At 53.4% G+C, this 25,973-nt stretch overlaps 1 protein-coding gene across 1 annotated transcript in view; it reads left to right on the top strand.

Annotated features, from left to right (window-relative positions):
* Nucleotides 1-25,973, top strand: part of PLXNA4 (plexin A4) — a 432,364-nt gene that overhangs the window by 394,787 nt on the left and 11,604 nt on the right. Inside the window, exons 25-30 of the mRNA XM_070616607.1 lie at nucleotides 2,581-2,740; nucleotides 14,200-14,303; nucleotides 14,836-14,935; nucleotides 16,123-16,313; nucleotides 17,153-17,322; nucleotides 20,993-21,205. Coding sequence (XP_070472708.1) covers nucleotides 2,581-2,740; nucleotides 14,200-14,303; nucleotides 14,836-14,935; nucleotides 16,123-16,313; nucleotides 17,153-17,322; nucleotides 20,993-21,205 — 938 coding nt within the window. The remainder of the gene's footprint in view (nucleotides 1-2,580; nucleotides 2,741-14,199; nucleotides 14,304-14,835; nucleotides 14,936-16,122; nucleotides 16,314-17,152; nucleotides 17,323-20,992; nucleotides 21,206-25,973) is intronic.

Genomic DNA, 25,973 nt, shown 5'->3' with positions numbered 1-25,973 from the left:
TCCCTCCCCCTCCGCTCCCTTTCTTCCCCGTCTGATCTCCGCCTCCCCAACAGCGAATCCAACGCAGTGAGTTGTAATAATACTCCATCCCCAAACTGCAGCATCCTTATTCCAGAGGCCAAACTATTGTTAGCACATGAAGCCTGGTTTCGGATGACTTGGCTTAAAGAGAATGTGAGGAAATTGGAGTGGGTCATGGAAGCACATCCTTGAAGGTGGAAACACTTGGGGAAGAGGAAAGGGGAAAGAAATTGCAATTGTTGTGCCCCAAGAAGAAGGGGCTGCAGGGAGAGCCCCCTTCAGGCCTGTGAAATGAAACTCTCATAAGTGGAAAGGGGAGCAGCCCCATGGCTGGTGGGGAGGGGCAAGGAAGAAAGTGTGTGAGCAACAGACAGGGTGACCAGAGCCTCCAAGATGAAGGATCAAATAAAGAGACAGGAAGTCGTGGAATTTGGCAGTGGCTGGAGGAGCCCGGGGCGCTTTGGGTTGACCAGTGGTAAGCTTGTCTTGGGTAGAAGAGATAACTATAAAGAATGAGACGCACTGAGAGGCTCCGGATGCATCACTTTATGGTCAGGTGCCCCTCTTCAGTGTTGAGGGATTAGTTGGATTGAGACTAGAATGTAGACTAGCATGGCCTAGGGCCCTGCTGCTGAGAGTGCCCGTCAGCATCACCTGGGAGCCTGCTAGAGCGCTAGATGGTCACCTGGGAGCCTGCAAGAGCACTAGATTCTCACCAGGAAGCCTGCTAGAGTGCTAGATGGTCACCTGGGAGCCTGCAAGAGCACTAGATGCTCACCTGGGAGCCTGTACAATGCAGAATCTCAGCCCCATCCTAGACCTCATGAGTCAGAATCAGCATTTTAACAAAACCCCTCAGTGATTGTATTCACGTTAAAGTTTGAGAAGCACTGACTTAGCAGAAAAAAACACTGGGCAGTTTGCTCAGAAACTAGCCAAGGGGCCTGGGAGTGGGAGTGGGGAAGGGAACCTCTGAGTGGAGCTATGGTCCCTCAGTGGGGGCCCCTGCTTCTTCCCTCAATGCCCTGAAGCATCCCACGGAGTTGTTCTCACTCACGGGCCACCACGAATCCCTGGGGTGAGTGGAGATGTCTGGAGAGCGTCCTCAGGTGGAGCCTCTGCCTCCTGGGCTCCTGGAGGAGGAAGTCCAGCAAAAGCTACATTGCTGCTGGGGGAGGCTGAGCCGCCCCACCACCGGCCCGGAGCACGGGACAGCAGGGGTGGCCAGGGAAGCACAGGGTGTCAGGCTGTGCTTGGCCACTGAGAGGGCAGGGAGGGTCCAGGAAAGCTTCTAGAAGGAAGCATTGGCTGGCCGGGGGCACTCAGAAGGCACACGTGGTCCAGAGTTCCTTCCACCACTGTTTTCAATTTAGGACATTTTGAGGGTGAGAGTTTGATTTTATAGATTTAGAAGGTTTTTTTCTCCTTCTTAATGGAATAAGCATGTTCCCGTTCGAGCTCATGGCAGTCTGGTTGCTAATGAAGGGCAGGTGTCCCGGGGCCAGGGTTCTTACTGCCACCACGTGGAGTGGGGGCAGGGTGGGGGGGCTGTCGTCTGAGTCTGCAAACCAGACGCAAAATTGGGAAATGGTTTCGGGGGAGGGGGCGTGAAAGTTCAGAGAAGGAGATGCACAGAGGCTCAGGTAGCAGGGTCAGAGGGCCCCCCTTGGCAGCCCCCGTGCCCCTCAGCACCCACCCCATTCCACTGTGGTCTGTCTAGGATCCCATACAGTCTCATCCATGTGGAGACAGCCTGCTCTAAGAACAGCAAGAGGGGAGAGGCCTTTGGAAATGGCCCAGAACTTTTTAAAAGAAAAAATAGTTTGGTACTCTAAGCAGAGTCTTAACTTTTCCAGCTAGCTGTGAAAAGAGAAACTGAGGCCCTGAGAAGGGGTTGCCTCTTCCCCTAACACAGGCTGCAGGTTCAGAGGCAGGAAGGGAGCTCAGGTGGCCTGACCTGCCACTTTTCGAGGGCGTCTTTCTATTTTTAAAAAACACATCAAGCTTCTTATTGAGCAATCTTTTCAGGCAGGAGCCAGGCGCCCACTCGTGTGAGCATGTGTATGAGAGGGAGTGACAAGACAGACAGACTGACATACACAGATGGGGGCAGGGCTTTCAGAGGCGGTGTGGGTCTGGATGTGCTTCTGAGATGATGCCTTGGGCATGTGTGTGTGCGGGTGTGAGAGAGAGCACACACATTTGGGTGCATGCATTAGTTTCCCTTCTCGTACAGATTCCCCCCCACCGCCTCCTCTCACTAGGACAGTGTTCCTTGGGAAAAACTCAGGATTTTAATGAAGTTTGCTGCAACAGGGAGTTAAGCGTGCAGCTCCCACTCTTGCAATGACACTGAAGCCAGGGTGCTGCTTGCTACTTGTCTGGACGGGGAGGGTGAGGGCTCAGTGGCAACACAGTTGTGATGAGGTCTCCTCACCCCTCTCCAGTCCAACCTGCAGAAGCAGTTCCGGTCAAGACAGGATCCCAGGATTCTCCTGGGAGTCTCAGAGCTCTTCCTGCTGCTCCCCGCCCATGCACCTCCTCTTCCCTCTCCCCCAGGTCCTGAGCTGTGTCAACCCAGACAGTGCCAACAGCCCTGAGGTCCCAGTGAAGATCCTCAACTGTGACACCATCACTCAGGTCAAGGAGAAGATTCTGGATGCCATCTTCAAGAATGTGCCCTGCTCCCACCGGCCCAAGGCTGCAGACATGGACCTGGGTGAGTAGGCAGCCCACCTGGGGGGGCTGTCCTGTGACACCTGTTAGCCATCAGCGGAGCCAAGGTGCAGGTAGCGGGTGTGCATGGCCTCCAGGAGCCCAGGGGCTGTGCCTTCATGGCTCTTAGTGAGCAACGAGCAGAGAGGGGACAACAGTTTGCTGGCCATCTGACTGCCACTGGGTCTTTTGAGCAGCTGAGGGGTGGGAATGGAGGGGATTGGTCAGAGTCTGTGGTCCAAGAGCTTGACACCACCTTCCTTGTGCCCCTAGGCTCTTCCCTTCCTCTCTGTTCTGTGCCTATAATTTTTGCTGACTACCTAAGTCATGAGGATCTGGGTCAGTGATGGAGGATGGAGAGAAAGAACAGAGAAAAATGAGATATGACAGCCTCCTGGGGAGCAGGATGACATTTTATTCAAATGTTCCATGAATAGATCGCATAGCCTATATAAAAAGGGTATGCCACTTAGGGCCAGCTGTACTCAGACCCAGTTATGGTTTGCTGAGTGTTCCATAGGATATTGTCCTGGGGAAATCCTAGTGGGGAGCCCCAGCTCTGAAGAGGCCAGGGCTGAAGAGAGGCTGCTCCACATCATGGGTCAGCATCAAACACGCCTGGATTTGAGTCCTGGGGTCACCACGTCCTAGCTGTGTGACCTTGGTGAAGTTACTTAATCTTTCTGCATCTTAGTTTCCTTGCCTATAAAATGGAGATAAATAAAAGTGCCTGCCTCGTTGTAAAAATGAAATGAGATGAGGCATGTAAACCCTCTTAATGCACTACCTGACCCGTGGTACATACTCAGTAAGTATTGGCTGCTGCTATTATTGATTATGAGAATAATACTGGTCAGGAAATGGTCTGTGCCTGTTTGTTGATCCTGGGCTTGGAGAGAAAGGCGTTTATGTGTGTATGTGCTTGTGTCTGGAGATTCGTGGCAACATAGGGGTGGGAGGACCTCCAGAGGCCACTAATCCATCCATCTGGCCTCTAAGCTGGCGTCAGCTAAGCCATCCAAGACAGATGGGCATCTATGCTATTTGCTGAAATCCACAGGGAATTTTCATCCCCTCCCAATGCCTTGCCCCACCTCCCCCCGGAATTCTGATGCCCGAAGACTCAGGACCGGGGAGTTCTTCCAACTCACCTCAGTTCTTACTATTGTACTTGACCCCATCTCCTCTTGGCTGGCTCTTGGTGGGTTGTGTTTGGCCCTGTGCCGGGAGCTCCGACGCCCAGGGGGAGAAATTGGGTGAGCATGTGCTCCCCTTCACTTTGTCTCTGCTGTGTTGTTTCTGGGACAAGGAGGAAGCGTATGTGGGAGTCAGTGGGGGGAGTTTGGGGCAGTGTGCCCACGTGTGCGTCCTGGGGCGTTGGTCCCTAGAATCAGAGTAGGCATTTGTGTCTGCATGTGGGTGATTCTGCCACCATGAAGATCCCATGATGATGAACTGAAGGGGCCTGTGGGAGAACAGAACTAGAACCAGTGGGAAAGAAAACGGTTACTGGGAAGGAAGACCCCTGTGTTCCCCCTGCTCCAAAAAATTAAGGAGGCTGCTGCCTAATGGGTTTCCCAGGGAAAGCTGAGTCTACCAGAGTAACCAGGTGACACTCACCATTTCTTTTGTCTATGTGTGGGAGCCATGGCAGGGTCCACCCTTGGCTTTTCAGGGTCCTTATCTGCAAAATGGGTGGGAGGTAACCCTGGCACAGTAGGGCCAAGAGGAGGAGCTTTTGTAAGGCCCCATATCTTCATGCTGGAAGCTGAGTTTGGAAAGGTTGTGCGAGAACACAGGAAGAGCTCGTGTGCGGGGGTGCATATAGGATTGTGTGCTTCCGATGCTTAGGAATGGCGTGACTTCCCATGAGGGAGAGAGCTCATGTCATGGCTGGTGGATGCTGCTCAGGAGCTGCCCTCCCCGGCTGGAATCCACACACCCTGAGCTTGGGAGGGGACGCAGCTGCTTGTTAGCTTTAGAAAATTGCTCCCTTAAAGGGCCTGGGCTTGCAGGGCCAGCAAAGCAGATGGTTAATGGAAAGATGCGAAGCCTCCCACAGCCATGGTGGTGAACCATCTGGAGAGGAGGCAGCCGCATCCAACGGCCGCAGTGCTTCCTGCCATCCACCATAAGTGAAGGAAGCCCAGGGGCTGCATGGCAACTAGGACCTGCCTGAGGGTTGCATTCTCTCAAGCCTGAGGCTGGCTGGGCCAGGGAGAGGCCACCTGCTTCCTCGGAGGGGCTGGGCCTCCAGTGACACAGTGCTCACCACGACTGCTCACGCTCCAGGTCCCAAGAGAACAAAGGGACTGCCTCTCCCATCACAAGTGCTTCTGGGAGGATCCAGGGACCACCCTGGAGGGACAAGGCCTCCACAGCAGGGATGGAGAAAGGGGAGAAGCCAAAGGAAGGGTCCTGGGGCAGGTCCAGCCTCAGAGCCCCATCCTACTAGGGACACGGCCTCTGTGATGGGTGTTCTTCTGAGGAATTTCCTTCTTTTCTGTTGAATCCAGGGTTTGGAGCTGCTCCCACAGCTCTGGTCTTCTTTCCACCCAAGCCAGATTGCAGAACAAGGAGAGTGTTCCGAGACCCAAATGCCTCTTCCACACAATTGGATTCTGCCTCCCAGCCCCGAGGGGAGAGAGAGGCGCGAGTTTTTCCCGTGGTGTGGGTGAAAGTACTTTGAAAGCCTAGGAGCAATTTACAAATGTGTGATTGTTATAAAAAATTAGTCAGTGCCAAAGGGACACATGGCACCCAGGGGACGCAGACACAGAGAGGACTCCCTCAGGCTCATGCGTCGGACAGGAGCAAGACAGCCAAGCACCGATCCTTCACTCCCCCATGCCTCCTCTGCCCATAGCTGAAAGCACTGGGCAAAGACCGCTTTCCCTCCCGATGCCAGCCCCCGGCAAGGCCAGGACCCCTCTCCCAGCCCAGCTCAGAGGGAGGAAAGGACATTTTAAGGTGCCTCTGTAATCATCCTAAGTAAATCCAGGACACTCCCCTCCCCCGCCTGTCACCATCCCTGTGGCCCCTGGCCTGGCCTAGCCTCTCGACGCTTGTGTTCCTTGCTCCTTGGACTGAAGCTCTCCCAATCCCGCGGCTCCAGCCCTTCACCAGACTCCGCCAGGCATTGAGGCACCAAGATGGGGAACTGTATTGGTCAGGGTTCTCCAGAGAAAGAGAACCAAGAGGACGTGTATATACATCATGTGCATAGGTACAGAGAGAGACTTGTTTTAAGGAATTGGCTTGTGTGATTATGAAGTGTCTTGGTCTGTTCGGACTGCTATAACAGAGTACCATAGACCGAGTGACTTAGAAACAATAGAAATTTATTTCTCATGGTTCTGGAGGCTGAGAAATCCAAGATCAAGGTGCCCGCAGATTTGGTGTCTGGGGAGGATCTGCCTCCTGTTTCATGGACAGCACCTTCTCGCCGTGTCCTCACATGGCAGAAGAGAGGAGGGAGCTCTCTGGGGTCTCTTTTATGAGGGCGCTAATCCCATTCATGGGGCTCCACCCTCATGACCTCATCACCTCCTAATACCATCCCCGTGGGGGTTAGGATTTCAACAGATGAATTTGGGAGGACACAAACGTTCAGTCTCTAGCATGGAGGCTGGCAAGTCCACAGTCTGCAAGGGAGGCCCGCAGGCTGCAGGACCAGGAAGGGCCGGTGTCTCAGGTCAGGGCTGAAGGCCATCTGCTGCAGAATGCCCTCTTGCTTGGGGAGGTCAGCCTTTTGTTTGATCCGGGCCTTCCCCTAATTGGATGAGGTCCGCCTCCATTATGGAGGGCAATTTGCTTTACTTTGAGTAAGTTTACCAATTTAAATGTTAATCTTATCCAAAAACACCCTCAGAGAAACATCGGGAATAATGTTTGCCCACATATCTGGGCACTGTGGCCCAGCTAAGCTGACACATAAAATTAAATGTCACAGGAGCCAAAGTGAAGGGCACAGGGCCCCCCTTCATTTCAGTCTGTTGGAATCTAGTGAAGGAACGATGTCACAGGCCAGGGGATGGGGACCATGCTGGGGCAGGTGGGCCTCAGGAGCTCTCAAAGCACGGTATAAGGACACCCCACTCTGCTATACACGAGGCCGCCCTCACCAGGTTTATGTCCCTCTCCACCCACAGGTGTCAAGTACAGGGACCCCCTCTTCAACAAACATATGGTAAGAGCCTACCCTGGGGCAAGCTCTGTGCCAGGCATCAGGGTACCAATGTGCCTGGGAGTTCCTCATTTCTTCTCACAGTGGCAAAAGACAGGACACCTGTCTTTCTGAGCCAAGGGACTCTTTTTGTCTCCTTCATACACTCCCCAGAGGAAATAATTGGTGCCATTCTGTCCCACTGCACAGGAGAATCTGCAGCTCAGAGAGGCACAGTGCCTGGACCCTGGTCACACAGCAGGGAGGTGGAGCGAATACCCATTCCCTTCCCAGGCAGTGTCCTCCGCAGGCCACAACCTGCAGAGATTCCTCCAGTTTAATGCAATAAACTCCATCAATAGCCCCCGGAACTCCGCCACCTGCTCTGTGTTGCCGTTCAAGTCGCACTGAAAGGATATATTTTTTCAAATAAGTAATTCCTGTATGCAGTAAAAAGATACACTATCTTCTGAGTTGAAATATAAAGAGTTCACAGCAGCTGTCTCCCAGTTTGCATTTTCTGCCGTACCTGATGGGAAGGACAGATAAAGATAATGGGATTTTTTTTCTTTTTTTCTTTCACCTCCCTCTCTCCCTGGAAGGTGGAAGTGTGACAAATTGGATAGTGTGTGTGTCTGTCCTTTGTGCTTGGAGCCTGGAGCAGGGCACGGGGCTGCCGGGTAGGAGCTGGGAGAGGTCAGAGCTGGCAGTTTTTTCTTGGTGCCATGCATATGAATTCCAGGGTCACCTTCCCTCCCACTTGCCTCCCACCACCTGCCTTTTTGAGTCCCCTTGATGGCTGCTAGGGTGACACCAGAGCCTCTGTGCTCCCTATTCAGGATGTCCATGGAGCTCTGGCTCATCTCTCTTGAGTCGAGCAACAGAGCACAGGCTTGTTTTTCCTCCAGCTCTCCAGACTGCCCCGAAAAGCCGCAATGAGCCGGGGAAGAGCGCTTGACAGTTTACAGAGACTCAGAGCCCTAAACACAGACAGGACAGTTCTGTTTAGGAATTTTTTCTTTTAAGCATCACTTACCATAGTTCAGTCGTTTTATATTTTAGAACTTGCTCTCACAACAAAATTATTCCTTTTTGTTTAACAAAACATATTTGGATGGTGCCCCCACCTGCTCCCGGGTCGATTTTCCAACCCTTTTTGCAGTCACACTTGGACCCTGTTGTGGCCCCCCCGACCCCAGCTTTCTTTGGTCTGTGCTCCCCGCACCTCGGAGTGAAGGCTGTGGAGGGTCTCAGGGCTCTCTGCGGGCATCCTTCCCAGCTCACCTGCTGACAGGTGTGCAGTGGTACAGCTGGGTCTCCTCCTCCAGGCTTCTGCTCGGGACCCTCTTTTTGGAGGTGCAGCAGGCCCTGTGCAGGGCCGGCGTGTGTTCCTGGTCAGGACCTGCTCTCTGTCCCCGCGGTGGAGAGGTGGCCTGGGCTGGAAGTGCAGCCATCTGGCTGTGCAGTTGGTCTCTCGTGGATCATGAGGATTGACTCAGCCAGTTCTAATCAACCTGGTGGGTGTCTGCCTCCTCCCTCACCAGGCTAGGTCAGCCCTTCCTAAAGCTTCCTGTGATGGATCTGAGGACAGATGCTGGTAGAAAGGCTGGATGGTGGCGGCCGGGGCCGGGTGGAGGGACACAGGAGACGGTTGTTGCAAAGACTTAAGAGTCCTAGCCCTGGAATAAAATGAGGTGCATGCATGAATGTGTGTGTGCCTGATGTGTGTGTGCATACGTCTGTGAGTGTGTGTCTCCCCACCACACGCACCCGCCTGCACACGCACGCCGTGAAGGCCAGAGCTGGTGAAGGTTTGTGCATCCTGGGCAGGTGCTGTCAGGGTGGCACCTGTTGGTGGGCAGGGCCCTCCAGGAGCCAGGCCAGCGACCTGCTGGGTGCAGTGTCTCCTTTCAGGGGTGGCCTGCAGACCACCCCGCCCTCCTTTATGCCCAGCTTCCCACTGCTCCCCTAGACACCTTCTCACAGACTTGGGGGCACACCACAGTGCTCCCATGTCCTCCTCACTGGAGACTCTCCAGCACTGTCCGGTCTATCTCCTGAGCATCCCTTAAATCTGCCGCCTGCCCCCACTGCCTTAGTTCCGGCCCTCATCCTGCCGTGGCGAGGGGCTGTCGTCTTTGGCTGGGATCCCCTCCTCTTGTCATCCGCCCCGTCCCCATGACCCTCAGCGCAACCCCAGACACCTTAGCATGGTGTGCTAGACCTTCCTGAGCTCAGTTCCTGACTTGCGTGTGCCTCTCCAGCCTCTGGTTTCCACTGCCTCCCACGAGGACTCAGAGTCCCTAGAAGGGGCACGTAAGTGGCACTTTGGGTCCGGAACACCCATCCCCCTTGCCAGGTGGACAGACACTTCCTTGCCTTTCAGTATTCAGCCCGGCAGCCTCCTATGGCCGCAGACCCTTCCCTCTGTCTGCCTCCATCCGGCCCTGATCACAGGGCCCGTGACCTTGGTTCTCCCACACAGCCCTCCACATGGGGAGCCCTGCGAGGGCCAGGGCTTTGTTTTCTTACGTTCCCTCATTTCACTCTGTCTAATGTCATACTGGCCCAGTGCCTGGCACACCATGGGCGCTCGGGAAACGGTGTTTGAAGGAGCGAGTGAGGATGGAACTCCAGGACTGTCTGGATCTGGACTCCAATGTGGTGGCTGCAGGGGATGCCTCTGATCGGATGAGACGGCAGATGTCCTAGTCCAGAGCCGGCCTTGTGAGGCGTTGCTCTGTCTCAGGATTCACCACGGCTGTCGCCAAGCTTGGCACCTCACATCATTTGGTGCCTTGAGGTGTTTCCAATCTCTCTCTCTTCCCCAAGGGCAGGCAACGCAGTCTGGGAGGCTGGGCATTTCACCTGGAGGACGCTGGCCATTGGCCAAGCCGTCACATTGCCCCTTGGCTGTTCTAATGGAGTCACCTCATACATAGCAAAAGACACAAAAGAGAGATACTTTTAGTGCTGTTCTTCCGGGCAAGACAGAAGGCGTCTCTCTGGTGAAGAGAATGCTGTCCTCAGGATTAGGAGACCTGGGTCCTGTTGATTTTCGTTATTGTTATTAAAATTAAGCATATGTGAATATGCAACAATACACAGAGCACAAAATTAGATATGGGGCCTCATGGGCTGACCTAACCAGCTGCGCACACTGCAAGGCGACAGGCTGCTGTCCCTCAGGTCTGATGGTGGCAGGCCTGAGCGCCCTCCACTGGCCCAGCTCATCTTGGGTTCTTCACTGCTGTGTCGGGATGAGATTCTGCGAAGCCAGCCACGCAGCTGGGGGTGGATTACTCCTGGGGAGGGAAGGAGCCGGGTGCCTTGGCCTCTGACCTCGGCCTTTCCTGGTGCTGGCTTGAGTCTGTGGAGCTCCATGGCTCACGCCTCTGGAGGGAAGATCATGAAGCAGCACAGGGACGCTCCAGAGAGCCGAGCCCACTCCGCTGCCTTGATTTTCTTGAGACATTCCATGATGAGTCTGGGGAAGGTGGAGGCCGTGGCGGGGCTGGGTGAGGGGTTCCAGGACGGGAAGGAAGGTGGGTAAACATATAAGTGAAGCAGGTTCAGACCAACAGGGAAAGTGAGGACCCTGGGCAGAGAAGAGTGAGTTTTAGGAATGGGTTTTCTCATTAGTCCCCTGGAATTATTCGGTGGTGGGGACTGCCCTGCCTTCCCATGCAGCTCTGGCACGCTGTCTTCCATCCTGGGTCGGCCGCGTGGGCTGCCCTGGCCTGCTTCTTCCCTGTGGGCCCCAGCACGGAGCTGCCAACACCAGGCTCCCACCTCTCTGGGCTTTCATTCCTCAGGACTGATTTGGGGGTGGGACAGAGAATTTAACTTTTTTACCTGTCTGATATTTCAGAAATAAAGCACCTCTTTCTGTATAAGAGGTAACAAAAGTAACAAGCCTGAGGGATCTAAAAGCAAGGTTAAGTGTTCTGCTTGATTCCAGCACACTATGCTCATATTGGTATTTGGGAGAACACTCCTAGCTTTTTGAGATAATTGCCCAAAAGACAACAGTTGCCACCTCGCAGCTGCCCGCTGGTACCCATCAGGGGCAGGGGCTGGGCTGGAGGGATTTGGGGGCTGGGACATCAGGATGCCCATTTTTGCCATCCCTGAACCTGGGACCAAGTATCGGCATTAGGGAAGAGTGTGTTCCCTGCCTGCCCTTGACCATCCTGCTGCCCCCTGCATGTCGTCACTGCCCGCCAGTCTCAGCCCGTGTCCGCTCATCAGCACAACTTGATTTTGTGGAAAGGTGTGTGCTGTGGCCCCAGGGAAACTGACAGCAACAGTTCCTCTGAGATTCCTAGGGCTCAAAGTATGAAGCTGAGCAGAAGCAGCTGCCCAGCAGCATCGCAGCGTGGCCACCGCTCGGGGTTCCAGTCCAGTGCCCCGCCCAGAGGAGGAGACCAGTTAGCACCTGCGATTGTCTTAAGAGCAGAGGCCGGGAGGTGATGACCTCCAGGTCTGTCTTCCAACCTGTTTCTTTAATTTCCTGGTCATAAAATTGGAAGAATGAGTGGTAATCATTTAAGAGAGCTTTCACTTCTGGCAGTGGACGTGCCTGGTTGTGTTTCTGAGGAGTTCAGATCAACCTTGGTTGCTGACAGGGTAGCTCATAGATCACCTCTAATGGCATCTCGCTCTCCGCCTACTGGGGAGCACCAACATCCAGGTAGGAGACCCTCTGTGCTGCTGGGAAAATATGCCCCCGTCACTCACTCACTCACTCACTCTCCCCCTTCATTCATTCATTCGTTCACTTATTCATTATTCCTTTAAAAAATACTCATCAAGTACTTAGTAAGTCCCAGCTGCTGGGCTAGCCCTGCTGGTGGTGTCTAGAAGCATTGTTTTTATGCTCCCAAGGACAAGCCATCATTCCTTGACTGCCTTGGGGGAAGTATGCCCATACTCTGCCCTGCTTTTTTCAGTTGGGAGCATAGAGACAGACTGATTTTCATTCGCTTTCATAGTTACTGGACCTAACTCAGAGCCAGGGCTGATGAGTATGGCCGCACAGTCTGTGCATGGCACAACTTCAAGGGAGCTGTGCAACAAGGAAGTCCTACATCAGGCTCTCGAATCAGTCACCAGCTGCCATTGCTCAATCCACCAGGCTGTGTGACTTGTTCACATCCCACCGAACTGTGCTACAACTCCATCAGCAAGGGGTACCAGTGTGGCTGCTAAACCAGAAAGCAGGTCCGTGCCTGGTACCTTCCCCATCTAGTCCTGACAAGCCCATGGCTACTTCACTGGAGGAGATTGCCTTCTCCCTTGGGCCCCACCAGTGGACTTGGTATCCAGCACTCTCCTCCGGCCCCCATGTGGGAAATGCAGAACACTGACTGCCTTCTGTGCCCCCGCTGCCTCTGTACTACACCCCACCCCACACAGCCTCTGACTCAGTGACCCTGGCACCATTCCCCAGGCAAGCAGGGGAGACCCAAGAGGCTTTGTCTTTTAGGACCTGCCATGTGACTGAGAGAAAGCATGTCACTGCCGTATTCCCCAGCCCAGGCTGGTCTTTACCAGAGTCGGACTGCCCTGCATATCAGCTGCCTGACCAGCTGGGCGATATTCTGCGTCTTTGCACCCAGCCACTCAAAAATACATGCATCCATACATACTTACGTAAAATTAAAAAGATAACAAAACAACACAACAAACAAAACAACACAACAACAATAAACAAAACAGTCCAACCAGGTGCCTCTGTGGGGCATTGTCCCTTTTGTCCACCACCCTGCATGCCTTGAGGCCCTGTCGCCATGGCCAATCCCAGCCCTGCCATCCACATCCCTAAGTGATGGGTGGTCCCAGAGCCTATGGAGGCCCCCCCACTCCAGTGAGCACATGTAGCATCCTCGTGTTTTCATTCCTGGGATGGCCGATGCTATGTGAAGCTCTAAGCCAGGAGCAGGTGAGCCCAGGACCTGGAGGCAGGCCCTTGGATTTTGGGAGCATCTCTGCTCCTCTGAAGGGCAGGCAGCTCCCTCCCTGGGCCTGTTTTTCATATATAGCACTGGCCATGCCAAGAGCACAAGGCAGGGAGGAATCAGTGCTCTCTGTGCCACAGATGTCGCCAGTTGTCGACCCACAGTTCAGCCTTGACAGGAGGGGATGGGAGGAAGGGAATCTGAACTGCATCTCTGTGGGACATAGGAAAAATCCACTGCAGGTCAGGCATGGACTGCCAGATAACTCATTCCAGCACCCAACACGTGCTTCAGATCCCGGGGCGCCTGCACGGTTCGTCTGTGAGGCATTGAGTGGGGTCGTGGCTGCCTGGAAACCAGATTCCTGGCTGGAACACATGTCACATTATGAGTTTAAAAGGATCTTTTTCCTTTCTGGTGTGTGCGTGTGAGGGTGTCTGCATGGGGCAGTAAACATGCACATGCATGCGAGCTGGTATGTGTCTGGCATACATCAGGGGCTCATGTGCATACGTTTCAGTACTGGAATGGGCATTTCCCCATCTCCATGTGACTTGAACCATGTGTGGTGATGGAGATTTGGCTGATGAGAAACAGTCTCCCCTTTCCTCATGTGGGATCCATCAGCGAGCCTGTGTGTTGTAGGTGTCCGAGCCTAGGAAGAAAACAGGGGGATGTGAGTGTACACCCACAGGATCAGGTAATTAGGTGTTGGGTAGATCATCAAGATGCTGTTATCCACATCAACTTTGTTGGTGGACACCAGCCAACTTTGATGGGCTATTCCTGGGCATAGGAATAGGTTTTGCTCATCTCTCCACACACTTTTACCGAGCCTCCCTTCCAGGGGTGACCCACCAGCTGGCTTTTGGGTGCAGGACACACCCCTGGAACAGGAACTGGGTGCACAGTGACTGAACCTGCAGCCTTGGTCTCATTAGCTCCCAGACCTTACAAGCAAGTCAACGAGTGTGGGGCATGATGGTGCCAGCTTGCATGTGCTCAATGCTTTCTTAAGTGCTTTCGCCTGCCTCATCCATTCAGCCATATTTACCGAGCATCTACTTCTTGCAGATGTGGCCACTCACAGCAAACAGGTGGGCAGGGGAGGATAGGTGATGTTACCCCCACTTCTGTCGCATAGCTTGTTGGGATGAGAACCAGAACTGAAACTCTGGGCCCCTCTTCACTGAGAGCCCCTCGGCACCCCTCCCCGGGGAGCAGCTGCTAGCACTTGTCTGTCTGCAGATGACCCTTGAGATGGTACCATGTTGGTACCTGCACAAGAGTCCTCAGGTCCTCAAGGGCCTCTCTGAGGTGCCACTGCTCTCCCCACAGAGTGGCGACAAGGAAGCGGGGTGAGGATGATCCTGCAGGATGAAGACATCACCACCAAGATAGAGAATGACTGGAAGAGACTGAACACCCTGGCCCATTACCAGGTGAGATGAATGTGGACGGGGGGAGGGGCTCGCTAACTGGGTTTTCCAGAAGTCTCAGTCCTTGGACAACAGGGTGGCCTCGACGCTAGACACCAAGCCCTAAATTCGCTTCTTCACCAGCACTTCATGTTCCCTTAGCAACCGAGGGAGAATTGACATTCCCCAGCCAGGAAACCTTGACCTCCTTGGAGACAGGATGGTGATGTGCGTGATTCCTGCAAGGTGTGGGCAGAGTTCCCAGGAAAAGGCCCTTTCTCAGAAGAGCCCCTGGCATTTAAGGCTGGGTGCTATCCTGGGGAAGCATCAGATAGAGGGTGCTAGCAAGGAGCTCTTCCCGGAGTGGCTCCAAGAGTGAGCCTCAACATAGAATACTAGTCAGTAGTTAGATGTGTCTTGTTTTGTCAAAGGAAAGCCAACAGCCTCCAAAGTCCCCTCGTTCCCTGATGGGGCACCAACTTAATCCTGGTTTGTCCTTGTTTCCTGGGGTGGCAGAGTTTCTGTGCCTAGGCCCTTAAAAACCTTTTCCCCATAGGTGCCAGATGGTTCCGTGGTGGCGTTAGTGTCTAAGCAGGTGACAGCCTATAATGCAGTGAACAACTCCACAGTCTCCAGGACCTCAGCGAGTAAATATGGTGAGTCCATCCAATCATCCTGGGGAGGGGATTCGTCCTGAACATCTGTTGCCATGGCGGCAGCACAGCTGGAAGGCAGTGGACTCCTGGGCGGGGCAGGGAGGTGGAGGGAGTCAGGTAGGCTGACTGACCACGAGAAAGAAGAACCAGACTGGGGCAGAGGCTGCCGGTGCCAGGCAGGAGCTCTGATGCAGGAGCCAGACCTTCACCCCTGAGAACAAGAAGAAAATCTAACCATCACGAGCGTCTTCCAGGCCGGAAGATGCTTTCATTTTTGTGATACTCATTATCGCACATCATGTTCGTAACAATCCAGTGAATTAAATAATTATTATTTCCCCCTATTATGCAGATTAGCAAATTATAACTCAGACGCACAGAGGCTAAACGACATGTAAAGGTCACACCGTTAGGAAGCAGTGGAGGGAAGGTACAGACCTGGGCCTCCAGCTCTGCGGTGGGGGAAGGATACTGGATGCCGGCTGGAAGCCCAGAGGGCAGGAGCACAGCCCTGTGCTGGCACCATCTGTGTGCCTTGGGGCCAGCTGCCTGACTGCTGTGACACTTGGTTTCTAGACCAGCAAAACAGGGATTGAAAAAACTAACCACTTCTCAGGATTATAGTGGATCATAGATAGAAGACACACAGAACGGGGCCACACACAGTACCTTGATCTTCTCTTGCTACTCAACACTCATGTCACCACACCTCACATTTCAGCAAAGCAATGGAAAGAACTGGCCCAGGCCAGCGGGAAGAATGAAGGTGAGCAGGTGACGAGGCGGTTACTCAGCTGGTCAACAGTCATGAAGGCAGACAGGCTACCTGCTGTCTCGTCTGTACTTAATTGGCTGCACAGAACACATCCTGAGACACGGCTTGAGAACTCTTACAAGGAGAAGTGTCAAAAGTCCAAGCTTATATTTTTACAAATTGAATAATTAAGGGCTGGTGAGATGCAAGTATGAACAGAAAGGGAATTCGAGTGGGTGGAATCAGCCCCAGAGAGTTTCCCGGAGGTGGTGGGAAAGGCGCCCCAGCCGAGGGGACTAAACCGAGGCAAGGTGACAGTGCCAGCAAATTGCAGGAAGGATCAGAGGGCAGGTGGCCCGGGCTGGAGCAGGGGTGTGTGAGCGAGGAGCTGGAAGGCTGAGTCCTCACGCACCTGGGGTGACTGCATTGGCAGAAAACATGATCCGGTACACGGGCAGTCCCGACAGCCTCCGCTCGCGCACGCCCATGATCACCCCCGACCTGGAGAGCGGAGTCAAGATGTGGCACCTGGTGAAGAACCACGAGCATGGGGACCAGAAGGAGGGTGACCGGGGGAGCAAGATGGTGTCTGAAATCTATCTGACACGACTACTGGCCACTAAGGTATTGGACTTCAGACAGGGTGTGGGGCATATGCGGGGTATGAAAAGGGACTTGATGGCCTCACAGAAATGCCAGAGCTTGCAAATCCCCAGCATTTGTGCTGGTGCCCCCTCTATCATGCACTCATGCCAGGCGCTGCTCATCAGCCCCAGTGTTCTTTCCCAACACGGAAGCTCAGACTCCTTCTCAACCCTGTGCTCCCGGCAAACCCACCCTACATCCTGCTGGCATGCAGCCTGAAGTTTTGTTTCCATCCCTTCTCTGTGCCCTTTCTCAAATATAGAGACACTAACCACATCCATTTACATTCTTCTTCCATGCCTAATGAAAAAATGACTCCCTCTCTGGGGTGTCATATGCAGTCTCTAACGATAGAAATTGGGGCTCCATCCGTGACTTTCCAGGCTCCAATTCTAACACTGGTTGTGAGGACTTCTGGGGCCGGAAGTTAGTCTTCACTCCTGAGGCCGGCCTCCGCCCTGCTCTCTGCAGAGCCGCTGTGAATAAGGCCCAAACAAAACCAGCAGATTGTGTTTGTCGGCTCTGACCGAAGGAGCTGTTCATTAGCATTTGAGAAAAGTGCTAAAATAACACCGCCAAAGGGTGTTAAACCGAACCGTGTTGTTGGCAGAGGAAAGCTTACTTAGGTCCAGTCATCAGTGTTATATCTATTTTTCCACGTGCAGAGAAATCTAAAGCTGTTAGAGACAGATGAAGGGTGGGGGGCGAGATTTAATACCCACACTTCCCGATTTCAACCAAGCAGGCCGGGCACATTTTAAAACCCGTCCTCAGACCTCCCTGGGCCGAGCCTTGTGTGAATTGTCTTGCCACCCCAGGGCACGCTGCAAAAGTTCGTGGACGACCTGTTTGAGACCATCTTCAGCACGGCGCACCGTGGCTCCGCCCTGCCCCTGGCCATCAAGTACATGTTTGACTTCCTGGATGAGCAGGCCGACAAACATGGCATTCACGACCCGCACGTCCGCCACACCTGGAAGAGCAACTGGTGAGTGGGGGCGGAGCAGAGGACGGTGGAGAGCCCAGCCTGAGGCCACGGCGGGGGACATGGTCCACCTCCCGCAGCAGGAGCTGGGTGCAGGCTCTCCCTGGGCACCCCCACTCTCTCCTACTATGTTATGCCCATTTCCTCTCTCGCTCACCCCTAGTCAAATTGTTCTTCTTTCTTGTCAATCCATCCACCAGTTAACAAACACTTATTTAACCAACTCAGTGAGCAAAAGAGAACATGCCAAATGTCTCAGCCAGGTCACTGTCACATCCAGGGACTTCTGTGTGCCTGATGTTATGCTAGACTCTGAGGGTACTGAGACTGTCACACATGGCCCCTGCCCTCAGGGGGCTGACAAGAGCAGGGGAGAGACAAGGAAGATGTGTGTGCACAGGGGGACAGTAGAGGGCCACCACTGAGCGGTGACTCTCAGTGGAGTTCAGAAACTCACCTAGGAGTCATGCAGGTGAACAAGGGGTCTTTCTGTTCTGTTCGAGAAGTGATGGTCTTCCCTTCCCAACCTCCCTTTGGGGAAGAGACCTTCCCATAACTGCCATGTGCGTCTCTGAGACCAGAGGATTCTCTGAGTCCTCACTGGCACTCTAGGTGTCTCCCCTGTGGTCCCTCTCTCCTTCCAGGCATATGACGCTGTCCCTTTGTTTGCGTGTGATTCGTGCTTCAGGTTGAGACTGCAAGGTCGGACATCAGTATTCCTCACTCGCTCTGGAACCTTGCACTGGGCTGGGACTCAATAAATATTGATGAAGATGCAGGGCCACGATGGTCTCTACTCCAAGACCCACCACAGGCAAAGCTGGTTTATATTTCCTCCCCTCAGTCCCAGAATTACCTCCCTGTAGTTTTTAAACGGTCTCCATCCCGGGTTATTCTTCCCCAGAACATTCTTCCAAGGCAGCACGAGCCTGCTGCCCAGCACTGGCCAACTGCTAGGACTGGGGAGGACCAGGGCACAGCCGGGCACCCGACAGCCGGCCTGGAGCCCCAGATGGAAACCCAGGTGAAGGCGAGAGTTTTCACGGCACTAAAATGTTACCAAATGTGGGGTGCTCTGCTGCTCCTCTCTCTCACCTGAAGAACGGTGCTGTCTTTACTGAAAGTGGGAAAATCAGGCAGGAGCAGAGGTTTGGACCAGAGAACTGAAGAATAGGGTTTACTCCTGCGTTTAATGCCTGGTGAGAGAAGATCTTCCATAGTGGCTTCTTCCAGCCTTTTTGAAATAAGACTCTTAGAGTCTGGACCCCTCGGTCAGTGCAGCATCCCGGGGAGAAGCCTGTTCCCTCCTCTGAAAGGCCCGCCAGCTCTGGTCTCTCCCGGTGCCTGCCTCTGGGTAAGACTGTTTAATTCTCCCTGCCTCTCTGGCGTGGCTGCAGCACTGTTCCGAGAGGTGTGTCCTACCCCATCTGCCTCTCTCTGCCAGGAAGCTTCCTACTTCACCCCATTTGAAGGTCGGCAGCCTTCAGCATACAAGAAATGCTCTGCCCAGGTCGCCTCCTGGGCCCAGCTGCAGAGAGCCAGCATTTCCGAAACATCCCTCCATGGCTTGCAGGCTATTCAAGTAGATCTCCTGAAACGGCATCTAAAGCACTCAGCCCACACCTCCTGCTGAGCTGAGGCCACCTCCCAGATGATTTAATGTCCCAGGAGTGAGGGCGGATTGCTGCCGGGCAAGAAGCGGTTGGTCCAGGAGTTATGAGATCTGCATATTGACTTCGAGCTAATTGTCCCTGCTTGGAAAGAGAGTCTTTATTCCTGGCCAGAGTTGTAACTCACCCTCTCCCCACCCCTTCCACTACATTCTCCTACCTTCTCTCTTTTAAATACACCTCCTGCTCATTTAGCCTGAGTGGCTGCAATCAACCAGAAATTAGTGCCACCTCCAATGTTAATAATATGCTAATATTTCATTAGGCAGGAGCTTCGGTGTGGTGCCCGCTTCCCTGTTGGTTTCCCTGTCAGCACGACTGGCTTCAGGAGGGGGCGTGCTGGGGAGAAATAACAGGCAGCATAGACGGACTCCCCGAGTCCATCTTCTGGGGGGACTTCTGGGAACAGGAGGATGTGGACCAGAGACTCCATCAGCTGGGCAGCCGGGAGTCCCTTATCCAGGGCTCCGAGCCCAGCTGTCATGGTCTCCCCTGGGCACCGACAGTGACCCCGACTGTCACCTATGTGTCACAACTCTCCGTGCCATCCCTTTGTTTCCTGTTCTCCATTTCCCAGGATGAGACAAGGGCCACTTCACATTGTCACATCTCAGCGCTGCCTGCCTGAGCCTACACCGCACACTTTGTAGGAATTTAATAACTACTTGTTGATTGATTGGCAGTCTTGAACGTGAGGTCTTAGTGTATTTTAGCATTTGTTGTATGTAAGTACTGGCAGCTGGGAGATACAACAAATATAGAAATATTGTATTCACTGTATTGAAATAATGTAATTCAAACAGTTTAAGTTCTAAGAGGCAAGTCAAACACATGCGAATGTTATAACTATTCCCAACAGCGAGAACAGCAACCAGACATCAGGGAAACATCAGGGCAAGTGGCAGAAGGCGAGGAGGTGGGGCCAGCGGAGGAAAATAAGGGAACCCTTGCTTGGGACCACCCTGCTCCCTCACTTGTGTCGTCTCAGCCTGCTGGATGGAAGCCACGAGTCGGAGGCTGGCAGAGAGGAACAGCCAAAGTGGCTGGCGGGCAGGTTTCTCCTGATGCCCCAGGACCTTTTCTAGCAACAGATAGAGTGGCTTACAGTTACCAGACCACATGGCACATTTTTTCTTCTCTTTTTTTATGCTGAATCTCCTTTAGCAGCACCTTCCTCCAGGCCTCATCCAGCTGAGGGACACCTATGTATCTTTAACACTCAGACTGTCAAGTGTCCCCTCTGTGAAGACTTTCCAGACACTTGTGTCTGAGTAGACTTGATGACACCTCCCTTTTCCCATACAGGACCTGCACATCCTTCAGTTCCAGCACCCATAGTTCTCAGAGCACGTGCTTGATTGCACATCTGACTCCCCCACGAACCCACCAGAATGCAAGCTTCTTGGGGGCAGATGACGTGCCTGATGCACACTGAACCCCCAGTCGCTAGCATAGTCCCTGGTATGCAAAGGGTGAAAACTGGAAGAATGAGGGAAGAGAAATAGGGAACACAATGGGGTAGATGAGGGGCCATGAATGTGGCAGTGCCTCCCCATGCAGGAGTTAGCCGATATTACAAGGCCGGGAGGAAGCGGGTGACTTGTCCCAAGCCACACAGTGGATGGCAGAGAATAAGACACAAAACCTAGATTCCAGGCTATTCTTTAAGGTTTGCAAGCTGGATATGCCTTGTGTCCGACATAGTGGGTAGACAGTGGAATAGAGAGTCAGAAATTCCACTTTATAGCACCCATTATGGCCACCTCTGACCCCGAAGCCTTGTGCTGTCAGGGAAGGTTGTGAGTCCTGTGGTCCTCTCCAGGGCTCGTCACCATCGTACCTCTGGATGGACTAGTCACTTTCCTGGAAGGTAACTTGGTGGCATCGAGAAAACTCTTAAGACCTGCTGGTTCCCAGCTTTTGCTGTTTCTGCTTGGGTCAAGCTACAGTGACCCCACCCCCGCCCCATCTCCCCTGACCATCTCCTGCTTCCCTCCACACAGCCTACCGCTGCGGTTTTGGGTCAACATGATCAAGAACCCCCAGTTTGTGTTTGACATCCATAAGAACAGCATCACGGACGCCTGCCTGTCCGTGGTGGCCCAGACCTTCATGGACTCCTGCTCCACGTCAGAGCACCGGCTGGGCAAGGACTCCCCCTCCAACAAGCTGCTCTACGCCAAGGACATCCCCAGCTACAAGAACTGGGTGGAGAGGTGAGTGCTGGGCCTGCTTGCCGAGGAAGGGCCCCTTGCTGCAGCCAGCAACTTCCCTTGACTAGGGGTGCCCTCCCCCTCCAGAATGGGCCGCCGCTTACAGACAGGTCGAACACAAGCCCTGATCCTGCTATTGCAACACCCCCACCCCACGTCCCACTGGTATTGTCAGCTGAAACAAGTGCTGAGAAACTTGGCTGGAAGCTGCCACCATGCTCTGCTCCCCTGCATGGAAGGCCCAGATCTTAGTGGCTGAAATACTTTCTAGGCCAGGAAGGAAAGATAGTTCCCTGCTCTAATCCCCATCAAAAAAAGAAAAGACTTCAAGGGACTAAACAGCATCTTGCCACAGAAAGGCTGGAGGCCTCTCCCCATCTGCCCTGTCCATCTGGCAGATCTCCCAGCATCCTGTGGGGATGTCTTTGTCACTCTGAACAGCTTCTCACTGTCTCAGTCCCTCGACTCTCGCATGATGAGCTCTTGATGCCCTGAGCCCTGCAGTTCTTTCTCAGCCACGGTGGCCCTGGCGTGATCACAGTCGCACACAGCGCACCTGTGACTGGAGGGCCACCTGCAAGCTGTGGAGCTGGGTCCATCTTAGTGCAAAGCTAACTCAAGGTAAAGAACATACGTGGTCCGTCTGGGCCGCATCAGCTCCGTATGCTAAGCACCTGAGCTAGCAACCAGCTGAAGCCTTATTTATGTGTTCCTTGCAGTAGCTCCTGACCATAAGAAGACAGGATTTACAACCTTATTTTGTGCCCATGAAAGTGAAGAAATATACATACAGAATGGCTAAGTGGTCAGCCCAAGATGACTTCAGTGGCCAAGATGAAACAAGATCCCAAACTCGGCTAACTCCCAAATCTCTTTTCTACCACTGATGATACTTTTAGACAGGGCCTCTTGCAACCCAGAAGATGCCTCTGTGTGAATTAAGGAAGGTGCCCCTTCCTACCGGAGGATGTGGCCACACTCCAGGGTGCATGGTTTGTTGTGTGATGGACTAGTTGTCAGCCCCAGCTCACCCTCTTATTCAAGCACCTTTGTGCAGTGAACAACCTGCACAACTCTACATGGCAGTCCTGATTTTAGAGTCCCTTTGTCTTTTTTCCAAGTAGATTAAAGATAGGAAACCTAGATGGAAGCTCATATTTGGTGCCTTTTTGAAGGGTAATAGAGACCAGAAATTGTTCTTGACTTGGTGACTGAAGGCAAAACAAACTATCCTTTTCCCCATGTTAGAGAGATAGTGTCCATCCTTGTACTTGAAAATTGCCTTCCCCTTTACAGAGGAAACCTTGGCCACCTCAGTAACAGAGTTCTGCTTAAAGGGTTGGACTCTGGTTCCCCCTCCCCTCTGTTCTTTGATCCCCTCCCCTGCCCTTCCTGCTCACCCACGTGGTGGGCATGCAGCCTTCGCTGTGAGAGAGAGAGAGAGCTAACTCTTTCGTCCTTGTATCTGGATGAAGTCTGAGTCACCAGGAGAGGCGCTCACCTCCCTCTCCGTGGACAGTGGCTCATTCTTCTGACATAGAGCTGTCAGGAGCAAGCCCTCCTGTGTGGTCAGCCAGCTCTTCAGCAAAGAGCGAGAGGAAGGAGGCAGCAGCTGGGCTTTTGGCCAGCCCTGCTCTGATGCAGTGTCACTGTGATGGGACCTCAGGCAGGGAGGCAGGGAGGAAGGGAGCGGGGATGGGAAGGGCTGGGAGCACTTATGAAACATCTGCATAGAGGACACTTCCCCAGAACACAGCCAGTTAGTCTGAGGTGAGAGGAATGCATGCGCCACGCTAATGGTCTCCCTTTCACTTGGTGCTAAATGAGATTTGTGCCATGCAGCTGCTACAGGTCATGGGTAACCCCAGCCCATTTGGTTATTTTTAGGAGTGGTTTGATGGTTTCCATTTCTTATCCCACTAGTTTCTTAGCAACCAGTGGCGCTCTCAGGAAAGTCATGTTTCACTTGCTTGAGGTCCCAAATTCTTTCTCCTCTCATCCTGGGATGAGGGTAGAGAGACAGAGGGATCAGGAAACAGCATGGACAGGTCTGGGGATCAAGCCCCGAGTACTTCATCACTTGGAAATAAATGGACCAATTCTACTCTCCTTCCCCAAGGAGGCTGGCCTCCCAGCTTGTCTGGCTGCTGGAAAGTGAAGTCCACCAGCACAGAACTGGCTCAGGATCCACACAGGGCTGAGCTCCCACCTCAGCCTGCTGAGGGCACTGGCAGGCCCTGGTTCAGAAGAATGAGGGTAGCACGCCATCCTCTTGTGGCCAGGGCTCATGCCCACTTCTGAATTCGCTGCCTGACTGCTGTGAGCATGCAGATGCCCCAAGCAGGACTCAGGCTTAGTGACTCACTGCTGTGGAATGCACTCCCCACACACTTAGGGGGCCCTCTGACCCAGTACAGCTAAGGAATGGGGTTCCCTGTGGCTGGCCCTGTGTATAGAAGGCATGGGAAGCATGTGCACTCAGGAGGCCTCACAAACTCTGGTGGTTGAACAGCCTAGATGATTCTATCAGCATCTATGCTGGCTTGTATCTCCTAGAAGTTCATCTACCCAGCCTCCCACGCATCCTCTCTCCCATCCTCCCACCTGTCCTCCCATCTCGTCCTCCCTCCCATCCTCCATCCATCCTCCCAATCATCTTCCTTCTCATCCTCCCACCCACCCTCCCTCCCATCCTCCCCTCTCATCCTCCCTCCTGTCCTCCCTTCTTTCCTCCCACTTGTCCTCCCACCTATCCTTCCATCCCCTTCCTGCCTGGAAACACCTTGCAATTCTAGTGATCTGTGGCCCCACTGTAGACACCCAGTCTTTTCTACCTCCATCCAAGTATTAGGGCTTTTGCTTGTGGCCACATCTGGATAAAGGGAGAAGAATCTCTTGGTTTCCCAGCAACAATCAACTGCTACACTCATCTTACAGAGCAGAACTCAGCAGTGTTGTCACCACGAACTGGTGTGTTATGATCAGTTGTAATTTCTATTTCATTACCAATAGCAGTAAAATGTTCATGTGTGGTAGTGATTCCCTCTCATTTTAAATTGGAAGAGCTTCACAGTTATCCCCGTGGCAATGTCAGCATCACTCAACTGCAGACATGGGCTCACCATGTAGGAGTGAGTGCACCAGAGTCACAGTTGGACCCCTGGGAATTGACTAGGGGCGTGCCACACATTTGAATGTCATCTATCACATGTGTCACAGCTTAAAACAGGTTAAGAATTTTAAATATTTAAATACGCCTCCTAAGGAAACCATCCATTCAAAATATAAAACCTTGACAGTTCACCCTGGGAGCAATACTGGACGTGGAGTATAGACATTTCATTAACTTATTCATTAATCCAGGGGCCAGACGTTTATGGTATCCATCATGGGTGTATTGGACGCTCGGGGTGTATTAGACTCGATCTTTCTCTTGTGGCTCTCGTGGTCAAGGAGGATGTGCAGACGGGCACTCAGCAGGCCAGGCCCATGAGCTGTCATGGTGGGGAGCTTGGGGAGTAAGGGCCTGATTCCGCTGGGCCTGGAGAGGTCGCTGAATGATCACAGAGGAAAAGATTTCTGTGCAGGGCCTTGAAAGGCAAGTATCTGGGGGCATCAGACCATCAGGCTTAAATGTGTTTCAATTCTGCATCATTGTCCTTGAGGTGTTGGGAGGGATGATAGCAGTTTGTTCTTCTTGCAGAGTCCAGGGCATTGGAGACCACCTTCTCCATCACTAGAGCCATCCAAATGGCAGAGATGAGATGCCCACTATCACACCCTGAGCCCAGCCCATAGAAGCCCACAGACGTGAAACACGGCAGACTGGTCGACATCCAAGGATCCAGCTCTCTGGGGCCCTTTCCTTTATAGCAGCTCCCTGAGCAATGATGTGAGGACCACAAGGGTGCTGATGTCCCATGTGGTATGAGGAAACTCAGCAAAGAAAGCTGAGTAAGGCCAGTGGGGGACCCCAGACCTCCTCAAGGGGCCAGGCCTCAGCAAGGCCAGCTCGAGGGCTTTGTGGGGCACTTTCAGAGCACCAGTCCCTTCTGCAGGGGCTCGCTTGCAGGCAGAAATCCCAGAGAGCAAGTTCAAGTACGGGAGCCCAAGCTGACCTTTCCATTCCTCATGCACAGCCAACTGATAAGAACACTTGTTGGAAGTGCTTTAATGGGGTGTAATTGCGTTCCCACAATCAGTCAGGCTTCTCAGTGGCAGAGCCCAGCACGAAGGCCAGCACAGCGAGAACTGAGAAGGAAGCACGTGTGCACACAGCTGAGAGAGGCCAGGGCAGGCTCTTTATCAGGCTCAAGGGGTGCTGCCAAGGGGTTGGGGTTGGCCAGAGCCCTGGGGGATTAGCAAGGAGAGGTCCAGGCAGGGTCAGCAGCAAAGCCGTGCAGGGAGGATGGGCCCGCTTAGCACCAGGCAGGGCTGGGGACAGGAACAGAGAAGAATGTCAGCCAGACCCCAAGGCCCACACCCATCCAGGGCAGTGCGCTGTCCACAGCAACTCAGTTCAGCGATTGAGAACTTGCCAAGATGAGGACATGTGGTAAATACACTTACGGGCTAGCGTGTGGCCACAGACTTGCATGGGTTCAATCCGGCACCCTCTGCACATAGGCAGCAGAGGAGAGACAGGGGCTCAGTGCAGACCCGACCTCACCATTAGAGAGAATAATGCAAAGCGGGCTGCCACCCAGTCCATCAGGTGAGGAGATTCAAACCTCCGCCCTCTCCCACTCCACTCTCCACCCTGCTCCCTGGC

Source organism: Equus przewalskii, chromosome 4 (assembly GCF_037783145.1).
Source record: "Equus przewalskii isolate Varuska chromosome 4, EquPr2, whole genome shotgun sequence".
Taxonomy (NCBI): Eukaryota; Metazoa; Chordata; class Mammalia; order Perissodactyla; family Equidae; genus Equus; species Equus przewalskii.
This window is presented reverse-complemented; position numbering and strand designations above follow the sequence as displayed.